Genomic DNA, 23,482 nt, shown 5'->3' on the forward strand with positions numbered 1-23,482 from the left:
TATATATATATATATATATTAATATAATTTATTTTTAGAACATTGCAAAACTACTCACGCCTTAGGACGTCCAGGACAAGTAAGTGAAGTATCCAATGCCATTGCGTTTCTTGCAAGCGAGCACAGCAGCTTTATTACAGGTGCTTCGTTACCAGTTGATGGAGGCAGACATGCCATGTGCCCACGATGAAGTATTATAGAACAAATAATATAAATACTATACATTCTATAATATACTACCTCCGCACTTCAAAAAGATATAAATATATTATTAGTTGCTGTTGATATCCCTAAAATGTATATGGTTTAATGTGTTAAATATATTTTTGTATTTATATAAATAAAGTAAAAGCAAATAGTATTTACCTAAAGACATTTTTCTCAATTTGACGTTATCAAGTTAAATCCATGGTTTTTACATCATCATGTCCTGTAAATTAATATTCCTTCGATATTAAACTCAAGACATATGTATCAATCTCAAGTCATTACTTATCAAAGGGTCTTACATAAAAATTATATATATATATATATATATATATATTTAAACAACTATCCATTATTTTTTATATAGATATAATATATTCATATATTTCTTTGGTTACAACAGATACATTCATTTTCGCTTACACATATAAACCTTAAATGAAGAAATACTGCTTTTTAATTTTCTAATTGTTAATTTGTTTAAACTTACTTTATATTTATATTTATATATATAGTGTGTGTTTGTGTGTGTATAAAAACTCCATAAAAATAATAGACATCAACCCATTTTATAATAGTAGGTACAGATAAATATAAATACTTATAATGATATTAATAACCATTGGATTTATACAAAGCAATATATATATATATATATATTATATATATATATATAAATCAGATTAAATAAACCTAAATATTACCATTAACATTTATCAAACAATTACATAACAATTTCGTTTCAATATCCAATTTCTGATTTTCACACCTTAGCTACTACGAGAGCTAATATAGTTAATAATTAATAATATAAATATATTTGTACAAAATATTATTTATTAAGAACATTGGTCTGCACTCTTGAAAAATTCATACCACCAAAATTTTGGAAAGCACAAGGATTTTTCATATCAATAAATATATTAGTTAATATTATTATATACAATATTGATGAAAGATTTAAGCAAATTTGCAAAATATTGCAAAATGTAAAATTAATACTTTTGCTGGTGGTGAAAATATAGTTTTTAGTTGATTTTCATAAGTATATTTCTTTTGAAGAGTTTAGAAGATTTTTCAAAGCTCTAGATGATCTTCCAAGACTCAAAAGATTTCCCAAGAATCTAGAAAGATCATTCAAGACTGACTTTAAAGCTCTAGAAGATCTTCAAAAGCTCTACAAGATCCTGAAAGACTCTCCAAGATTTCCCATTCCAAAATCTAGAAAGATCCTCCAAGACTCTAAAGATCTTCCAAGACCCTAGAAGATCCTCCAAGGTTTAAGAAGATCTTTAAAGACTCCAAAAGATCTTCAAAAACTCTACAAGATCCTAAAAGACTCTCAAAAAAATTCCCAAGAATCTAGAAAGATCCTCCAAGACTCTAAAAGATCTTTCAAGACCCTAGAAAATCCTCCAAGGTTCAAGAAGATCTTTAAAGACTCCAAAAGATCTTCAAAAACTCTACAAGATCCTAAAAGACTCTCCAAAGATTTCCCAAGAATCTAGAAAGATTCTCCAAGACTCTAAAAGATCCTCCAAGACCCTAGAAGATCCTCTAAGGTTCAAGAAGATCTTTAAAGACTCCAAAAGATCTTCAAAAACTCTACAAGATCCTAAAAGACTCTCAAAAAAATTCCCAAGAATCTAGAAAGATCCTCCAAGACTCTAGAAGACCTTCCAAGACCCTAGAAGATCCTCCAAGCTTCAAGAAGACTTTAAAGACCCCAGAAGGTCTTCACAATCTACAAAATCCTCAAAGACTCTCAAAAAATTTCCCAAGAATCCTCCAAGCTTCAAGAAGATTTTTGAAGACTCCAGAAGATCTTTAAAAACTCTAGAAGGTCCTCCAAGACTCTAAAAAAAATCTCCAATGCCAGTCTCAAAGACTCTAGGAATCTAAAAGATTCTCCAAGACTCTAAGACATCCTCCTAGGCTCTAAAAAAACATCTAAGACTCTAGTAGATCTTCCAAGGCTTTAAAAGACTCTCCAAGACTTTTAAAAAAGATTCAAAATTCTAAAAGAACCTCCAGAACTCTAGAAGATCATTCAAGACTCTCAGCAAATACTCCAAGACTCAAAAAGATCCTCAAAGACTCTAGAAGAACCTCTAAGACTCTCAACAGATTCCTCCAAAACTTTTAAAGAACCTCCAAGACTCTAGAAAAAATTCCAAAACTCTAGAAGATCCTACAAGACTCTAGAAGATCCTATAAGATTCCATAAAATACTCCAAGACTTTTGAAAAACCTCCAAGGCTCTAGAAAAAAGCTCCAAAACTCTAAAAGATCCTACAAGATTCTAGAAGAACCTCCAAGAATCTAGAAGAAACTCCAAGACTTTAGAAAAAAAAACTCCAAGACTATAGAAGATCCTACAAGACTCTAAATATCCTACAAGATTCCCTAAGATACTCCAAGACTTTTGAAAAACCTCCAAGACTCTTAGAGATCCTACAAGATTCTAGAAGAACCTCCAAGACTCTAGAAAAACCTCCAAGACTTCAGAAGAAACTACAAGACTCTAGAAGATTCCCTAAGATAATCCAAGGCTTTTGAAGAATTTTCAAGACTTTAAAAAAACTTCAGAACTCTAGAATATCCTACAAGACTTTTGAGATTTTCAAGACTCTCATAAGATCCTTGAAAACTCCAGAAAATTTTGAAAGACCCTCAAAAATTCCACAAAGACTTCAAAAGATCCTCCAAAACACCCGAAAGATCCTCCAAGACTCTCAGAAATTCTCAAAAATTCTAAAAACATTCTAAAATTTTACAAGACTCTTAAAGATTCTTGAAAGACACAAAAATGATCAAATATAAAAAATTTCAAGACTCAAAAATGTTCAAGGCTCTGAATCACAGAGATCCCATGGGACTAAAAAATTTTCAAGATTCTGAAAGAATTCTTCTTGATTCTCGAATCATTCTTCAATATTTTCAACTGATGCTTCAACGCTCTGAAAGACCCTGAAAGACTATTAAACTTTCTTCAAGATTTTCTTTAAAAAAATCTTTATAAAGATTCTTCAAGGGCCTCCTCAAGAGATCTTCCAAGACCTTCGAAGACTCTGATTAGTTGTTGATATCGAATCGATTAATGATACACCAACTGTATCACTGTATATTTATATATACTATAAAGGGCAGCTATACAAAATTATATAGTTTATAGTTATAGTACAGCTTATAGCAGCATTTAACATAAAGAATAAATCAATAGAACTTTGGAAAAATTGAAGAAAAAATAACACAGTTTAAATAACTTAGTTTTTCCTCAATTTTTATAAAAGATCATATTTATTCTTTGAAATAAAATCGCTTCAACGAGTTATGATAAACATTGCTTGAAAATGATAAAAGCATTTGCAACTTTAAATATATATATATATATATATATATATATATATATATATATATAACTAATCCTATTATAAATACTTATAATTTTATATACATTTAGCTATTTGTGCGTACTTACATTTAAGCAACTAAAATACTATATAAACAGAGCAATAACCATAAGAGTATAATAACTTATAATAAAATATATATATTGAATAAAAATTTAATGTTGAACAAACAAACATTTTAAAAAAAGTATATAACTTAAGTTTATAATTACAAACTAGAATATATTAATAATTTATTTACATTACTTGTCGATTTTAGTAAAATCAATAGGCAGTATTGAATTGAAAAAAATTAATACAATTTGGCCTAGTTGGAGGAATAAATAACAAATGTGTAATTGAAACATTACTTGTAATGTTATTAACGTAGACTTAGGAGCCAATTCTGCGGTAAAATAGCCGCGTCTAATTATTTGCTGTGCGATCAGGCGTATTTTACATATAAAACCATATGTTATAAATTAAGGTGACCATACGCCTGGTTTGGCTGGGATTTCCACCTTGTGTCCCGGGTTTTTCTAAAAGCATTATTTGTAAACGATTTAGATCTTTTGTCCCGGATCGTCCCGACTTTTCGAAAATTAATAAGTAAATCAACAAAAATTATGAAAACATTTTTTTTTCAAAATAATTATGAAGAAAATTGAATAGAATTTTATACAAGGCTCGAAAGCTAAAAAAAGTTAGATCGAAAAAAAATAAGATAGTTCTTATTAAAAGTCCGCAACAATTCTGATGAAAATGAATTGAAATAAAAAACTATTTTTTTGTTGTATCCTTAAATAAAATTTGTTATTTCTCTGTCCCGGATTAGAATAGCCAAAAATTGCCGTCCCGGTTTTAATTTAAAAAAAAATACGGTCATCTTATATAAATGCGTATCACGAAGATGCAGTTATCATAACATTCTTCCTTGCTTTGTTTATGTGTAAAATACGCCTGATCGCACGGCAAATAGATAGACATTTTCTTAAGATAAAATAATAATATAGCGTTGCTATAACAACGCAGGATTGGTGCCTTATATTATCTGGGCCTTGCATAAAAAAATTTAAATAAATAAATAAATTTGCTTTAACAGATTCTTCTGAAATGTAAAAATTCATCTGTTAAAACTGTGACTGTCTAAAATCTTGTCGATATCAGAAAAAAGTTAAATCTTCAGTAACTTATGTAAGGCCAGTAATATAAATCTATGTAAATATATATATTTATATATGTATATATATATATATATATAATATATAATACATAATATAATATATAATAGACAAATTTTTGATTTTTCAATAATTTGATTTATGTTTCAATCCGAACAATTAATAAAAAAAAAATCCGTTTTTTGCATATGCTTATTTACGATGTTTCGGAACCGTATATATTCCATCATCAGGTTTTACTGTCAAAAACAAATTATTTGAAACAATATTAATAAATAAATCATTTGATGATTACAGACGATAAAGGACACATCGATAGATAACAGAATGTTTAAAAATGTATAAGTGAATAATTAACTATGTGCCTTGTGTAAAATTTAAAAAATGGTGAAACAAATATTATTTATTCGCATCACTAAATTTTTTTTAACATAAAACCCTTATAATGAAACGTATCCAGTTCCGAAACGTCGCAATTAAACATCTACTAAAAATTAATTGTTTTGTATTCTTTAGATTAATCTTAGGATTAAAGACATAAATCAATTTACTGAAAAATCCAAGATTCATCTATTATGTATATATATAAATATATATATATATATATTAGGGTGATCCTTAAAATGGTCATTTTCGAATTTTCTTGCTCCCAAGGACTCAAATGGTTCCAAATTGATAAAAAGAAATTCTCTTGAGGTTTTAGCTCTTAATATTAACATTTAGATAGTCCGCAATTCAATTAATAGCTTTTAAGTTTATTTTTAATGTTTTTTCAGATGTAATTTAGCAAACAAATGAATGAATAAAATTCATTCATTTGTCGCTAAGTTATACCTAAAACATTTTTTTTTAATTTTCAAAATTTTTTTCATGCTCTTTCCATACGAAGTTTGATTGAATTGCGCTGTATCTAAACGATAATATTAAGAGCTGAAACTTTCAGAGAATTGTTTTTTTATCTATTTGGACCATTTGAGCCCCTGGGAGCAAGAAAATTCGAAAATGACCATTCTAAGGAACACAATAATATATATATATATATATATATATATATACACCTAAGTCTGTTTTTACACGGTTTTGATATAACACGGTTTGAAAATTGAATATTTTTAATTTTTTTACACGATTTTATTCCATTTAGCACGATTTGAAATTTTATGTACTTAAATTTTTTTTGTCAAATTTAATTTTTGCGAAGTAATGTTCATATCACAAAAAAGTATTTATGAAAGAAAAAAGTCTGAAACCATCGATAGTATCGATAGTTTGCGAACACTAGCTTAAAGATTTAAGTGAATCCCCCTTTAGCGCGTACAAACAATTTTTACTGGTCAAAGCAAATGTGAATAGCACTAATTTAGGGAAACCTTAAAATTGAATAACCTATTTTTTTCGTTCACAACATAGTTTTTTAGTTCCTGAACTTGCCATACATTTAATTTATATTACTTTTAAGATTAGAGTGCATATCTCTTTTTTATCATTACTTACTATACTTGTGAAAATAAGCATTATTTGATTTAATAAAATAAACATAAATTCTTGTTTTTAAAAATTCTTTTTTCACTAATTTTAATAGGTTTTAGAGATTAGGAACGAATCACCCATTTTTGTATAAGATCTATGTCTTTTTTTACACGTTTTTTTTTACACGGCTTCTTCTGGAACCAATCTACCCTGTAAAAACAGACTTAGGTGTATATATATACACACATATATCCATATATATCTGTGTCATTTATCCCTACGTATCTTTCCCCCTTAGGCTTCGTCGTCGGCGTCGTTATTCGAGTTGGGGCTGTTCAGATTGACCGCAGTAGGGCCCGAGGTGTGCCTGAGGCTGCTGAGGGCGCTCAAAAGGCGGCTGTTGGCGGCGTCGAGGGCCGCTATTTGCTGTCCCTGGGCGTCTATAACGCGCTGCTTGTGCGACAGGGCCAGGGACATCTTCATTTGTTCGCGTTTGCGCTCCTCTTCGACACTCAACATCCTAGAAGGTAAATGATACGATGATAAATGATAAATGATAAATAATCTAGTCGTAAGTGGCATTTTGCCTTAAGGGGGTATTCTACTGTAGAATTTTGAAAAAATCGAAAAATTGTTTTTTTCATATTTTCAAAGTTTAGTTATTCAAAAATATGTCATTAAAAGGATTATTCAAAATTACTATAATTTCCTGAGTTATAGCCGTTTTAGTGACGTGGCCTCGGTTCGGGTCCGACTTGTCTCAAAACTTTGAACGCGTTTTTCTCGGAACTACTTTTTTCGAGCTGGCGGTTCTCTATACATCTCTTTATCGTATGAACCTTGCCCAAAACTATAACTTTTCATTTAGTATTTTTAAAAAATTCGGACTTGTTAAAAAAACATGAAAAAAAATTTTTTTTTTTTAACTGCCGCCATTCAAACAAAAATTTTCGTATGAACATATCCAAGGTTCATACGATAGCGGCATCTATAATAATTAAGAATCCATCTATTTTTTATGTTTCAAATCACCAGGAGGGTTGGAATCATGCACGCCAGGACACCCTCTTTTTTTTTGAGCCACCACTTTGACTGCTCATAACTTTGTGAATTTTAATTTTTTTTTTCTAATAATTTTTTTGTGTGATAATAAAATATCAATAAACAAATGATAAAAAAATCGATGGTAAAAATATTATTTGTTTCCTTTATACAGCGCTTCAAAAACCGGGCGAAATTCATACCTCTACAGTAGAATACCCCCTTAAGGGGCACAACTAGTTAACCGCCTAAAAAAGGTGATTTTTGGGAATTTATATTAAACTAGTTGGTTTGGTATTTAGCCTTGAGGCAAGTTACATGAGCTTTCCGATATGTGTAAATAATCGACTTATTAATAAAAAATAATTTAATTGATGATTGATTAGAAGTATTCCGAGTGGATTTATTACACATAATTGAAAACGAACGAACACTTTGACTCGGAGTATTTTCCAATAGCAAATTTTCAAAAATCACCAGTTTTTATAATTGAACCAGTTTCCATAGGACTTTAATGGTTTAGTATGTTCATTAAAACCAAGTACTCTATCGTTATACCAAGTAAATCGTCTAATTAACTTCCCGTAGGGCAAGTTATAGTAATCGAAAAAAAATCGAAAATGAAAATTTTTATATATCTTTACGTTTCAAAGGTTTCTGAACATTTTGGCATACCTTAGAAAAAATGGATGTATGTGTGTGTGTGTGTGTGTGTGTGTATGTATGTACGTGTGTGTATGTATGTGCGGATACAAATTTTCGTCGACGATTTCGGGAACACGGATCAACCGATTTGAATAATTCAAAAAACATTCGATTCGTATTGATAAGGAGACGTGCTGATTAGTTTTTGGCAAAGGCAGGTCTAGCCGTTTCGAAGATCCGGGGCAAAAAGTGCCGAAAACGGTAACTCAGTTTTTAAGAGAACGAATCGTCCGATTTTAATAATTCAAAAAATATTTTACTTATATTGCCAAGGTGAAGAACTAGTCAAATTTTCATAAAGGCAGGTCTAGCGGTTTCGGAGATATAATGAAAAAAGTAAAAAAAAATGCCATTTGGCGGTCAAAAATGATCATTAGACATATGCACATCAAATTATCAGATATTTTAGAGATTTTAATAATAAGTATAAATTTGGTTTACATTCCTATGGGTTCCGTACCAACCGTTTACGCATTAGACGGCGACTTTGATATTTCGTCTTTATGCAGTTAAAGCAGTACGATTGCTTTGAAAAAAAGTTTAGATCTTCCAAAATATGTCAAAATAAAGAAAAGATTATTTTTTCAAAAAAAAAAATTAAAAAAAAAGTCCAATTTATAGTTTTTTTTCAAAAATGTTAATTGTTTTTAAAAAAAAAAAATTTGGTACGGGAAGTTCCAGCAATTTGCCTTAAGGCACGATGCCTTAATTGCCTTAAGACAGAATTCCACTTACTGCTAGTTTTAATTTTTTTTGAAAATGTTTGTTTTTTTTAAAAAAAGTCAGTTAAATAATAAATACACGTGATATCTTACTATACCCCTCCAAGCTAAGCACAGTATAAGTGAAAATGCCGAAGAGAATTATTTGCAAATGCGTTTAGACTGTGACTATGTGGGAGCAGTTTTTCACTTTTTGTGTAAATATTTTTTTTGAAATTGAATTCGAAATGAAATGACGATTGTTAATGTTCTGGAGATATTTTGATTTATGATTTATGATTTACATTTGATGTGCTGAGATATATAACAAGATAGCAAAAATAATGAAATTTACAGTATTTGTAATAATATATTTGAAAACGTTTAAAATTTCACGAATATTTCATTACGGTACTAGAAGTTCCAGCAATTTGCCTTAAGGCACGATGCCATACACCACTAGTATTATTTTTCTATCCTACCTGGCAATGATACTCTTCATTTTATTATCATCGGACACAGTATACTGCTGGTGTCCGTTCTTCCCACTCCTCTGCAACTTGGCTTGCAACCTGTCGATAGTCCTCTGCAACCTTGCGATCTCCATTTCGCACTGCTCCACAGTCCTGTTCGATCTCTGCGAACACTCAGACCTCGACTGAATCTCTGACTCACTGGAACTATCAGTCTCCACCAACCTTCTCGATAACTTCTTCTGCAAACTGCCTGAACAATGGACAACATCTGCCGATTGATAGGCACTATCTGGATTCATATTCTCACTATCGTAGTTCAGATGATGGTTTGTTACGTGCTGGTCATCGTAGGTGGATTTGTTTTTGTAACCGTGGGAGCACTCGTAATTTTGTTCATCGAAGTTTAGGTTGAGTTTGTTTAAATAGCCTCGGTTGCAGTCGTTGTTGTACCCAGTTCCGTTTTTGTATCCTTGTTGATCAAAATACTGCAAGCGTTTGTTCGAAGAGTTTTGTAAACTTGTATTGGAGTACGAGTGGCTTAAGTTGGAATTTGGGTAGTACAAACTGTTGTTCGAATGCGAATGTTGCAAAGGGATACCGATAGTTTGGTGCACCGGACTGGATTTATTATCATAATTCCTGTGGTACTCGTAGTTGTTTCCATACCCATAATCCGGTGAATTTATTTTATCCAAAGATCTCTTAAACTTATTGGCTAAATAATTTTGTTCGTTCTCAACACTTGCTAAATCTTTAACATTCCTATCGATCTCGTACCTGTGTTCATCGATTCTTTTCTCATCAGACATACGATTGTTCCGGTAAGACAATCCAGGATTCGTCCTGGGTATCCTTAAATTCCTCCTCATCACCGGACTGGGAGTGTCTAAAGGTGAACTAATATAATTAGCAGGTCTTTGTAAATTTTCTTCGGAACTTGAAGGCGTTAAGGAATTTTCAATCAACTTTTTGGAGTTCTTGTTTTGAAAATCCATGTGGTACACAGGATTTTCAAACGCTAAAGCCATGTTATTATTACCACCATTGTCCTGTCCAGATTTGTTATCAGTTTTCATTTTAATCTTAATGGGATTAATCAAATCTGTCGGGCTTGAACTTTGACTTTGGGTAGTAATACTTTGGTAACCAGAACTGCACACATTCGACAACTGTCCGATGGATATGTTGGATCCTTTATTCTGCACATGATTTTGTGCAACGTTATTAGCATTATTAACCAAATCTACATTCTGTTCATCAGCATACGCAAACAAGTCTGATAACTCGTCCAAATTGGCAGTGTTTTTAACATTACAATTAATCCTGTCGTTATCAAAAACATTCAACCGGTCACTCACCAAACTCGCTTGCGAATTTGTACGCAACTTGCTATGTTTAGGAGTCGGACTCTTCCTCACAAAAGCACTAGAAGTCTCCAAACCGATAGGAATCAAATTGCCTTCATTCGGGTTATCGCAAATCTCAACTGTGCAGATTTGATTGTAAGTATTTCGAGGCAAAGTGGCAGCACGTACTCCCAAATTTGGTGACTTTTTAGGATAATTGAACACTCTGGTCGGTGATGGTTGCTGAGTTATAGGTGGATCATCGGCAGTGACGTTGTTTATTTCGGTGCTGCTTGTTACCAAGCTGTTTTGGACACAGTTGCTTGTCGGGGTTATGATTGTCGATGGAGATTTTTGTAATTTGGCTTCGGTTAAGGAGACGTTGGAGACTGGCATTGTGTTTTGGACTGTGGGATCGTTGAACCTGAAAAGAGATAAACAAAAATATATTATACTAGCTGACCCGGCAAACATTGTTTTGCTGAGTAAGGTATATTCTAAACAATTTCTAGAGAATCAAAAAATTAACAAAATTAGTGTATAAGAATGTGTTGTTTGAATGCTATTTACAATGAGGTATTATAAAAACCCCATTAGTTTGTCTATATCTTGTCAATACAATCAAACTGGAAGTTATATACACTGTCTATAGAAAACATGGTATAATCCAATTCAAGTTTTTTTGGTCTTTCGACTTATTGATTACGTTTCAAGTTTGTCAGATTCTTTTTGGCTTCTGGATTTTGTGTATAATTGTAAATAATACTACTGAGCTTATACAAAATTTTCAAATTTCTGCGAGGAGAGATAGAAAATGAATTGAGTATTTCTTTTTTGACCTGCTTTTTGAAAAGTTTTAAGTAACATTCGATGAATTAAACTAATTTTAATAAAAAGTATATATGTAGAGCAGGGCGAGCCACAAAGGTCGAATTTGACTTTGAGCAAATATAAACTATATTATTTCAAACGAACAATTATCTGACTACGTTCAGTAAAACTGCCAGCTACTTCATCATCATAAAAATGTGCTTTTTTGCTGTCTTTCAAAAAATTGTTATTTAGATCTTTTTACCCCATAGACGAGGTAACTTGAAACGGCCAGGTGATAAACAGGTTTAATGTCTTATTTTACAAAATAATTACATTTTTAACTAATGCTAAAAAACTACTAACGAAAGAAAATGCTATTATTATAGATTTACAAATATTACTGTTTATCTCCCGATAGCAAAGTCATAAGAATCAAGGTTATACATCTTTTTCCCTCTACTTTCAAATATTGTTGTTAAACAATGCTTAACTTTACTGGTTTTCGACACATCGGTGGTGGATAGGGTTTGTCGGTTTTCAAAAATCGGTTTTAAAAACCGTTTTTTTGGCAAAAATTATGGAATTCGGAAACCGGTTTTTTACTGAAAAAAGTCGTTTTTCACTGCATAAATGGAAAATGGCAAATATAGCCAAATATAAAAGATAGATGAAAGCATTTTGATTCTTGAAATCATATCGGTTCAATAGCATTTGATGTCTTATCAGTCTGCAATGGTTCCCAGAAAGGTTTTCTATATATTAATTTAGATTTTTTATACCAGAGTATATTTGAATTTAAATCAGTGTGACTTATTCTTGAAGAAGTAACTTCCTCTACTCTAACTTAAAAAACAGTTTTAAACGCTAGAAACCACAAATTAAAGAACAAAAAACTTAGAATTATTATATCAGGCTTTAAAAACAATTAAGCATAATTTGGTCGCATTTCAGAAAATTTTGTGAGTGAACAAAGGACACGTTCAAGTAGCAATTCGATAGACATTTTCAGGTTTTTGAAATCATATTTTATTAAACAAAAAAACAATTAGAATGTTTGAAATTAATTAATTAAAATTGCTCGGAACAGACAATATCTGAGTTTAGCTTAAATGTTTTTAAAACTAAAATTGATATTAACAAGTATGTATCAACATGTATCTAATATTTTTTTAAATTTAATAAATGTTTTTTATTTAAGAATGCATTATTTTTATTTATTCGAAAACTTTCCTTTCACTATCAAAAATATTTTCATTCTTATATGTGAAAATGATGCATGAATAACGAATAATTATTTTCAAAGTTATTTGATCAAGATAAACTATTATTTTTTAGTTCTACTAATTAAAATTAAAATAATTTTGTTTACTATCTATAAAATTGAACAATAAATAAATTCAGTGAAATACTGCTCTAAATCACACTAAATTTGTGGATAAATTATAGAATATTTGAGCAAATATTTATTTTTTATATAAAATTGGAAAACCGTCTGAAGCCGGTTTTTTAGTAAAATTAAAATTCAAAAACCGGTTTTCTGAAATGTCGGTTTTTGTATAAACCCTAGTGGTGGACCTTTTCAACCCCGGACCTTCATATATTACTATCTATTCTTTGATAAATTCTGGGAAATTATAACTGGGAAAATGTAATTCGACAAAATGTTCCTTTGATCAATACCAAATTTTGGTTCCGAATTTAAATAACATAAATAAAAAATAATATAACCTAGAAAATGTTTTAAAAATAGCAATGAGTATATAATTATACAAATGCGATCTTTAAGATAATTGTGTTTGAGAAAAATATGATTTGCAAAAAAAGAGTGCTACAACGCCAAAAAGTGCATTTTTATATTAACATTTTAAAAAAGTTGATATTTTTAGTATCTAGTAACACATGCGGCCCGTTTACTAACGTTTTTGTATATAAATAAAACTACAAAGAAAACTACTTACTACAATTTAACCATAATTAAATAATATTCACGTAAAACATCCTATTAAACGTAATTGAACATCATCTGTCAAAAACGTTTGACATTTGACGTATTAGCCACAGTACGTTGTTTTATTCAAATTATGCTTCTACAAAAATGTTCGAATTAAAAATGTAAAGTTTATACGCGATTTTGAAATAATAACTCACCTTTCCGATAACCTACTAATAGCACAAATTTTTCAAGACTAAAGCTGGCCAAATCGGTTTAGCCGTTTTCGAGAGCTCTATTTTTATATATAAAATATTGTGATAAATATACAAAATAATCTTATTAGTAATCTAATTACTACCTGAATATATTATCCGTGATAACCATAGATCCCCTGCTGTCCCTGATCTGTTGCTCTGGCTTATATACAAGTGCATCGAGTATCCTTTTCAGTTCTTGTAAGTCTTGCTGTTTATTAGGAGGAACTTTGGGCAAACTTTCTAACAGAAGACCCTGAAGCAAAGACAATTGTTTTCCTCTATCGATATGTCCACTCCACTGAGTCGTTGTAGATGAACACGATGAGATCGTATTTGTGTGATCTGGTTGTGGAGGCACAGGAGCCTAAGAGATAAAAGACAATTGAAATCAATAATAGGAATTTGTTGATTTATTAGTATATGATATTATGTTTTTTATTATTATTACCGATATCCTGTATAAGAACTCCTTCATATGAGGTGCCTCTTGTAGCAGAAAGTCGTTCAAAAATTCCATAAAACCTTCTTTTCCTTGAAACTTTGTGAAATTAGCCAACGTCTGCAAAGTCTTTGCAACGAGTGTCAAGTTTCTGGCTGCTCTGTCATCAGGATATTCTGAAATAGAATTATCGATTTGATGAAAAATTGGGAAAATTAAATCGGAGGGATTAAATCAAGGGCGAGCAACCCTTTTAAGCCACGGGCCAATTTAAATTTTCAAATTTTAATTTATATATATATATACTAGCTGACCCGGCGAATGTTTAGCTACGGAAAATATTTTTAGAAAATGATTAGTATAAGAAATGACTAACTAATCCCAAATGTATAAATATTATTACATTTAATTAATATAATTTTACCTACTGCAAACGCTAAAATACTAATAAATATTGGATAATTTACTCACTGCAAGGCTAAAATACTAACATCCATATTGTAATTATGTTATACTCTGACAAAAAATTTCAGTTTTTTCTCAAAAACAGTTTTATCTCCTGATTTTAAAATTAAATTTATATCTTTTTGCTGAGATAGCTCCTTTTGTAAGACATTCAAAAACTATGTACTTTTTATGCACATCGAGAACTAGTTGGTTTGATATTTAGCCTTGAGGTAAGTTACATGAGCTTCCCGATATGTGTAAATAATCGACTTAATAAAAAAAAAATGTGTAAATAATATACTTCATCAATCCTACTTTAAAAAAACGATAATAATTTTAGCAAAGTTTGACGAATTTTTAAAATTAAACTACATGTCGTAAGGCCGTAATATTACAGAAAGTTCTATAAGACCATGATGTATATCGCCAAAAAAAGTTCCATGAAAATCGGCTTAATTTTTTTTTTCAACAGTTAATTACAAGAAAACGGCTCGGTAGATTTTCACCTAAAATTAATCAGCATCATTCCCAACTAATATCTTTCGAACAGTTTTTGATTTTTTAAAATCGGTTCGGTAGGATGAGCTTAAATTTGGACGAAAAGTTTAACACTTTTTTCAAATTGCAAAGAAACGGCTTGGCAGATCGTCGCATAAAACTGACAAACAATAGTCCTCACCGAAATACATCAAATAGCTTTCAAATTTCTAAAATCGGCTCAGGCGTTTTTGAGAAAACGTCGATCAAAGGTCTAATTTTGACAAATGCCAAGAAAACGATGACAATTTTTGCAAACTTTGACGAATTTTTAAAGCTGAACCAGTTGTCGTAGGGCCGTAATATTTTAGTATGATATAGAAGACTATGGTATCTACCGTCAAAAAAATAATCATAAAAATCGTCGAAATTTTTTTAAAAAAACTTTATTACAAGAAAACGGCCCGGCCGATCTCTACCAAAAACTAATCAGGTCGATTCCATACCAATATCTTTCGAACGATTTTTGAATTTTCAAAATCGATTCAGAACTGCGGGCTAAAACGTGGACAAAAAACTTTTCACTTCTCTCCTATTTACGAAGAAACGGCTTGGCCAATCGTCGCACAAAACTGACAAACAATAGTCCTCATCGAGATACTTCGAAAGGCTTTTAAATTTTTGAAATCGGTCCAGCCGTTTTTGAGAAAACGGCGATTTACGGCAAAAAATCTGTTGGTGCACACGCACACACACACATACTTTTTTCAAATTTGGTCTCATTCGATTCAGAATGGCTTGAAACGTCGAGAAAACATAAAATTAGCGAATCGGATTTTTTTATGAAAACATAAACTTCTCCTTCGGGAAGTTAAAAATGTTCGATTTTTTTCTACATTGAGGTAAGGGGACGTCCATTAATCACGTGATCACCTTTTAGTGATTTTTGGATCTCCCCTTCCCCTTGGTGATATCCAAAATTACCGCCTCCTATTGTAATTGTAATTTTTTTTATTTTTTTTTAAATGTTAGGATTTTTTTTAAATTTAGGTAAAAAATAAATACACATGATATCTTACTATACCACTCCCTTCCCTAGCGTGATTTTTTTACAATATTATATTGTAATTTTCTTACCATTTGTGATGTTGAACAAACTAGGCGACAATATAGCTGGACATAAAAATCTCAAAAATATTGAAGCTGAGATCAGATTGTCAGCCATGTCCTGTCGATTTAACTGTGCAAGCCTGCAAAAAATAAATTCATAACTTTAAGTAATTAATTCAAACATTTTTCAATTTAAAACCTAACATTTTGTCAAAATATACACTATTATAAATGCATTACAATTTTTCTTACCTTCTTCTAAAAGTGGCAAAGCATTCTCGAATCTGCAAAGGAAATGCCTCATGACTATGTTTCACCGAAGTCCAAACACTGCTGACGGCTTCTCTTAAAGCATTTTGATTCTTCAGCAATTGTGTTGAATTCGGGGACACTCCACCTCTTGCAGGATCCACTTCGCAGTCACAAGTTGCACTCGATGCTAATATTGCTCGTACTGGTGGACCTAGCGTGTCCTAGAAAAAAAAAGAGTGCGCCTAAGGATCACACGCGATTGAAGTAAAACTTATTTGCTACTGTATAAAGTAGCAAATTTAAGTTGAGTCAAAAAAATACATCATATAAAATTTTGAATAATGTTTATTAGTAATCTGGTAACACTCGTGATGCACACATTTATTAGTGTCGTCAATCATTATACACATTTATATAATGATAAATTATAAATTATATATTTATGATTACATTAAAAATATGTATAATATTTACAAACAATAATGTAATCAAAGTCGTATTTGAAATATGACATGATCGTTTTAAAGTAATTGCTGATTAATAAATTCTATAATATTCATTCACACAGTGGATTATGTTAAACAACGCCTAAACAAATATTGTTTTTGCAAATTAACTCATCATGTAACAATTGTGTTTGAAGAACTTCATGTAATTAAAATTAACATACATTCATTTACTGTTTGTATTTTTCTACTTTTTCGCTGACAATATAATCTCATTCCTTGAACAGCTGTAATATCCGTCTTGCCTAACAAATTGAAGCCATACTTTTATATTTGTTTTATTTATCAAGCCCTGCACATAGCTTGATCTATGAATCATTTGCTTTTTTATGTGAACGTTAATGCAATGATCATCATCAATACTACGAGGTAATAAATTAACCATATTATTAATGTCAACAGGCACATTTATAATTTGGCCAAACATTCCAAATTGTCCATTTGCATGTCGCAATCGTCTAATTTGCATGAAACACAACCTAGGTGAAATTAACCTTTCAGATTCAGTATCTAGTTTAGGTAGATAATTTGGTATAGGTGGAAATACAAACCCGTTAAACTAACACAAAGTGGAAATTTTACCCGAATTTAATATCTTTCGACAAGTTTGACATCCAACCTGATTATTTGAATCAATATTAAAAAAACATTATTAAGAATTTGTTTTTGAGCATCATTTGATATTTCAAAGTCACTTTGAAGCCAAAGCCGATCACACACAAAACATACATAGCCAAAGCTATCATTTCTTACGCAGCGCAGATTTTTCCTTTGTTTCATTATTTATTTGCGATCATTTGCACTACAATTATTTATGGGGGACGGGATAAAATATTATTCGATTGACATTTTTATTAACTCACGAATTATACTGCTAACCCATGTCGCGCCTAAAGAAGTTTTCCTTCAAAAATAGTAATAGTAATAAATAGTCAGTAATAATAATAATAATGGGTGGTACTGCCCTAGGACAGGCTCGTGATCAGATTCAAACTCTGCCTTATTAAAAACATATTTTTCATCTATATTTTCTTAAGAATGTGTTTTATTAATTACCTGTAAGTATTGTTCGCCTGTAAGTTTCAAAAATGCTTCCATAGCTTTGGTTGCCAAAGAATTTCCTCGAAAAGTCAATCGTTGATCACCCACCCTTAATAAATCGAGAGATACTACATCTGCTAAAAAGGGTCCGGCTTGTCCTAAAGACTGCATCAATAAAACCATTGATGAAGCAATGTCTTCTTTGGCTTTCACACCTGGTAATAGAAAAGACACAATTTAAAATTGTCTCATCTCCTAAACGGCTAGTAAGAAGTTCTAATTATTAATTTTATTGTTTTTTTTTATCTTTTCTTAGGGTAGTTATAGTAATGGGCCGAAAATCGAAAATAACTAGTGGGGCGCATGGCATCGTTCCTTAAGGCAAATTGCTGGAACTTCCCGTACCAAAAAAAATTTTTTTTAAAAAGATTAACATTTTTCACTCTCAAAAAATTAGATCTTTGAGAAACTATAAATTTTTGACAAATACTTTTTTTTAAAAAAAAAAACTTTCAAAAAAATTTATTTTGAAATATTTTGGAAATTTTGAACTTTTTTTCAAAGCAATCGTACTGCTTTAACTGCATAAAGACGAAATATCAAAGCGCGTAAGCGCCGCGTCGCCGTCTAATGCGTAAACATTGGTACGGAACCCATAGGAATGTAAACCAAATTAATACTTATTGTTAAAATCTCTATAAAATATCTGATAATTTGATGTGCATATGTCTAATGATCATTTTTGACCGCCAAATGGCTCATTTTTTTACTTTTTTACTAGATCTCCGAAACCGCTAGACCTGCCTTCATGAAAATTTGATTTGTTCTTCATCTTGTTAAAATGTCTCTTAAAAACTGAGTTACCGTTTTTAGCACTTTTTGCCCCATATCTTCGGAACGGCTAGACATGCCTTCGCCAAAAACTAATCAGCACGTATCCTTATCAATAAGAATCGAATGTTTTTTGAATTATTCAAAGCGCTTCATCCGTGTTGCCGAAATCGTCGACGAAAATTTGTATCCGCACACACACACACTTACACGCACACACGCATACACACACACATACATCCATTTTTTCTAAGGTATGCCAAAATGTTCAGAAGGTTTTGAAACGTAAAGATATATAAAAATTTTCATTTTCGATTTTTTTGCGATTACTATAACTTGCCCTACGGGAAGTTAAAAATTTTTGCATTTCTCGACGTTTTGAAGATTTCTGAACATTTTGGCATACCTCAGAAAAAATGGATGTGTGTGTTTGTGTGTTTTGTGTGTGTGTTTTGTTTGTTCGCATTTTTTCGTCCACGTTTTCGGGCGCACGGATCAACTGATTTGAATGTTTTAAAAAACATTCGATATCTATTGATAGAGAGATGTGCTGATTAGTTTTTGACAAAGGCAGGTCCAGCCGTTACGGAGATACGGAGCAAAGAGTGCAGAAAATACAAATCGAATTTTTGAGAGAACGGATTTGAATGATCTAAAAAACATTCAATTAGTAATGATTGGGAGAAGAGTTGATTAGTTTTTGGCAAAGACAGGTCCCGCCATTTCGAAGAAGAGCTATTTGTGCAAAAAATTGCAGTTTTTGAGAGAACTAAGCGTCCGATTTAAATGATCTAAAAAACTTTCTGTTTGTTTCAACAAAATAATCGCTTTTAGAAAAAAAAACGTTTCGAATTTTTTTTTCAAAATTTTTTTTTTTTAATTTTGGATTAAAAATTCAAAAAATTACCCGGGATAAGCACAGTCTAAGTGCCATTCTGGAGCAAATGTTTACCCAAGTGCGTTTAGACTGTTTATGTACTGGAGCACTTTTCCAATTTTGTGAGAAAACTATTGAAAAATGTGAAAATGCCGCCAAGCTAAGCACAGTATAAGTGAAAATGTCGCACAGAATTATTTGCAAATGCGTTTAGACTGTGACTATACGGGAGCACTTTTTCAATTTCGTGTAAATTAGGCAACTATTGTTTTTTGAAATTGAATTCGAAATGAAATGACGATTGTTAATGTAATAATTGATTTATGATTCACATTTGATTTGCTCAGATATAACAAGATAGCAAAAATAATGCAAGTTACAGTATATTTGTAATAATATATTTGAAAACGTTTAAAATTTCTCGAATATTTCATTACGGTACGGGAAGTTCGAGCAATTTGCCTTAAGGCACGATGCCATACACCACTAGTTGTCTTCTTCTATTTCCTCACCTATGACAGGTTCCAAGCTCTCGCACACCAGTTTATAATTCCTTCTCAAGTACTCGGTGAAGTTCTCATAATCTGCAAGAGGCCTTACTCTTGTCGATTGATACCTTGCCTTCAATCTCAAAGTAGGACCATCTCTTTGTCCAGAACTCGTGGTTGTACTTCTGGACAGACTTCCGCTGGCATTGAAATCTTTTTCTGATAAAATGGGATACCATCTTTCTGTGAAGTATCTGCCATCGAGTTCGTTCACTGGTATCCTGACTGAACCTAAGGGAGGAAGAAATAGGTAATTGATAGAATTGGAGGTGATAATAGATTGTTTATTCGTGTTTTGACTTACCGACTAAGATTTGTTTGTCCCTTTTTCGTTTTCGATCTCCTTCTCGATAGACTTCGACTTTAAGTTCTTTGACATCTGTTGGTAGATCTGTTAAGTCGAAGAGCTCACCCCAGAATAATATTTCGCCTAAAAATGTTAGAGAGATATAATGACCATTTTTTACCCCCAGGCATCCATCTATTATTAACTTCCCGTAGGGTAGTTATAGTAATGGGCCGAAAATCGAAAATGAAAATTTTTGCATTTCTCGACGTTCTGAAGGTTTCTGAACATTTTGGCATACCTCAGAAAAAATGAATGTGTGTGTGTTTTGCATGTCCACATTTTTTGTCTACGTTTTCGGGCGCACGGATCAACCAATTTGAATGGTTTAAAAAACATTCGATTGCTATTAATAGGGAGATGTGCTGATTAGTTTTTGGCAAAGGCAGGTCCAGCCGTTACGAAGATATGGAGCAAAGAGTGCAGAAAACAGAAATCGAGTTTTTGAGAGAACGGATCATCCGATTTGTATGATCCAAAAAGCATTCAGTTCGTAATGACGGGTAAAAGTGGTTATTAGTTTTTGACAAAGGTAGGCCAGCTGATTCGGAGATACAGAGCTAAATGTTGAAATAAATGGCAGTTTTTGAGAGAATTAAGCGTCCGATTTAAATGATTCAAACAACTTTCTGCTTGTTTCAACAACATAATTGCTTTTGGAAAAAAAAAATTGTTTCTAATTTTTTTTTCGAAAAAAATTTTTGTGATTTTGAGTTAAAATTTCAGAAAAACACCCAGGCTAAGCACAGTCTAAGCGTCACTATGGTACAAATGTTTGCCCATGTGCGCTTAGACTGTTTATGTATGGAGCACTTTTCCAGTTTTGTGAAAACTATTGAAAAATGTAAAAATGCCGCCAAGCTAAGTACAGTATAAGTGAAAATGTCGCACAGAATTATTTGCAAATGCGTTTAGACTGTGACTATACGGAAGCACTTTTTCAATTTTGTGTAAATTACGCAACTATTTTTTTGTTCTTAAATTGAATTCGATATGAAATGACGATGGGAGATAAATTGATTTACATGATTTACATTTGATTTGCTCAGATATAACAAGATAGCAATATAAATAATGAAAGTTACAGTATTTGTAATAATATATTTGAGAACGTTTAAAATTTCTCGAATATTTCGTTACGGTAAGGGAAGTTCCAGTAATTTGCCTTAAGGCACGATGCCATACACCACTAGTTACCTCTTGCTTTGGCAGCAGTCCTAGCATGCAAAGTTCCATCGAGCAGGACATCACAGTAATACTTTCGTTTCGGTGGTAAACATTTAGCTTCCAACAGCCAAAGTTTTAACGAATTATCAGTTCTTGGCAGTTGATCAGCTGATGGTTGAATAGACTGTCGTAAACTGCAATGAATTTTTTTTAAGAAAAATTCAATATGTTATTGATTATATTATTTTTAACTTCACTTAGGGTAGGTATAGTAATGGGCCGAAAATTGAAAAATGTTGCATATCTTCACGTTTCAGAGCTTTCTGAACATTTTGGCATACCTCAGAAAAAATGCATGTGTGTGTGTGTGTTTTGTATGTCCGCATTTTTTCGTCCACGTTTTCGGGCGCACGGATCAACCGATTTGAATGGTTTAGAAACATTCGATCCCTATTGATAGGGAGATGTGCTGATTAGTTTGTGGCAAAGGAAATTCCAGTCGTTGCGGAGATACGGAGCAAAATGTGCAAAAAATGGCAGTTTTTGAGAGAACTAAGCGTCCGATTTGAATGATTCAAAGAACTTTCTGCATACTTTAACAAAATAATTGCTTTTGAAAAAAAAATTGTTTAATTTTTTTTTTTCAAAATATTTCCAAAAGAATTTTTTTTTGGTATATCGAAATTAATTCAGTTTTAACTTCCCGTTATTGTAATGGGCCGAAAATCGAAATTAAAAATTTTTACATTTCTCCACGTTTTGAAAGTTTCTGAACATTTTGGCATACCTCAGAAAAAATGGATGTGTGTGTGTATGTGTGTGTGTGTGTATATGTATGTATGGATACAATTTTTCGTCCACGTTGAGTGAACGGAGCATCCGATTTGATTGGGAGAAGTAATTATTAGTTTTTGGCAATGACAGGCCCCGCTATTTCGAAGATACAGAGCTAAATGTGCAAAAAATGGCAGTTTTTGAGTGAACTAAGCATCCGATTTGAATGATTCAAAGAACTTTCAACTTGCTTTAACAAAATAGTTGATTTTGGAAAAAAAATTGTATCATTTTTTTTTTTAGTTTTTTCTGTATATCGAAAATAATTCAGATTTTATTTTTAATTCTGACTAAAGTTCTAATATACTTTAAACAAGTGATTTTAACTTTGCAATTCAGTTTATATAATGCTTATAAATATTAGACAATGTTACAATATTAATAATAATCTATTTGAAAACATTCAGTATTCCTCGAACATTTCGTTACGGTACGGGAAGTTCCAGCAATTTGCCTTAAGGCACGATGCCATACACCCTACTAGTTTAATTTTAATTCTGGCTAAAGTTGAAAATGATTTTAACTTTATATATAAAATTTAATTTTATATAAAATATTTTTGTAATTTTGGATTAAAAATTCAAAAAATGGCCCAGACTAAGCACAGTCTAAGCGCCACTCGGGTACAAATGTTTACCCAAGTGCGTTTAGAATGTTTATGTACTGGCGCACTTTTCCAATTTTGTGAAAACTATTGAAAAATGTGAAAATGCCGCCAAGCTAAGCACAGTATAAGTGAAAATGTCGCACAGAATTATTTGCAAATGCGTTTAGACTGTGACTGTACGGGAGCACTTTTTCAATTTTGTGTAAATTAGGCAACTATTATTTTTTTTTGAAATTGAATTCGAAATGAAATGACGATTGTTAATGTTCTGGAAATAAATTAATTGATTTATGATAGCAAAAATAATGAAAGTTACACTATTTGTAATAATATATTTGTAAACGTTGAAAATTTCTCGAATATTTTATTACGGTACGGGAAGTTCCAGCAATTTGCCTTAAGGCACGATGCCATACACAACTAGTTACCTGTGCATCCATAAATCCCTTTCCTCTCGTGACGAGCAACAGAAGTACCT

At 31.5% G+C, this 23,482-nt stretch overlaps 1 protein-coding gene and 1 pseudogene across 5 annotated transcripts in view; both read right to left on the reverse strand.

The window, feature by feature from the left end:
• LOC113372275 overlaps positions 1-376 on the reverse strand; it is a 12,351-nt pseudogene extending 11,975 nt beyond the window's left edge.
• Positions 377-6,520: 6,144 nt separating this feature from the next.
• The window catches only part of LOC113363921 (probable Ras GTPase-activating protein), a 201,414-nt gene continuing 184,452 nt past the window's right edge, over positions 6,521-23,482 (reverse strand). For all 5 annotated transcript variants that reach the window (XM_026606403.1, XM_026606402.1, XM_026606404.1 and 2 more), the window contains 6 exons: positions 16,248-16,468; positions 16,023-16,135; positions 13,971-14,137; positions 13,624-13,886; positions 9,180-10,943; positions 6,521-6,770 (listed from right to left, as the gene is read on the reverse strand). In XM_026606403.1, the coding sequence (XP_026462188.1) occupies positions 6,545-6,770; positions 9,180-10,943; positions 13,624-13,886; positions 13,971-14,137; positions 16,023-16,135; positions 16,248-16,468 (2,754 nt within the window). In that variant the 3' untranslated portion in view covers positions 6,521-6,544. The remainder of the gene's footprint in view (positions 6,771-9,179; positions 10,944-13,623; positions 13,887-13,970; positions 14,138-16,022; positions 16,136-16,247; positions 16,469-23,482) is intronic.

The sequence above is a fragment of the Ctenocephalides felis genome, unplaced genomic scaffold, assembly GCF_003426905.1.
Source record: "Ctenocephalides felis isolate EL2017-DRISC unplaced genomic scaffold, ASM342690v1 CF-g0.4_SCAFFOLD_00845, whole genome shotgun sequence".
Classification (NCBI taxonomy): Eukaryota; Metazoa; Arthropoda; class Insecta; order Siphonaptera; family Pulicidae; genus Ctenocephalides; species Ctenocephalides felis.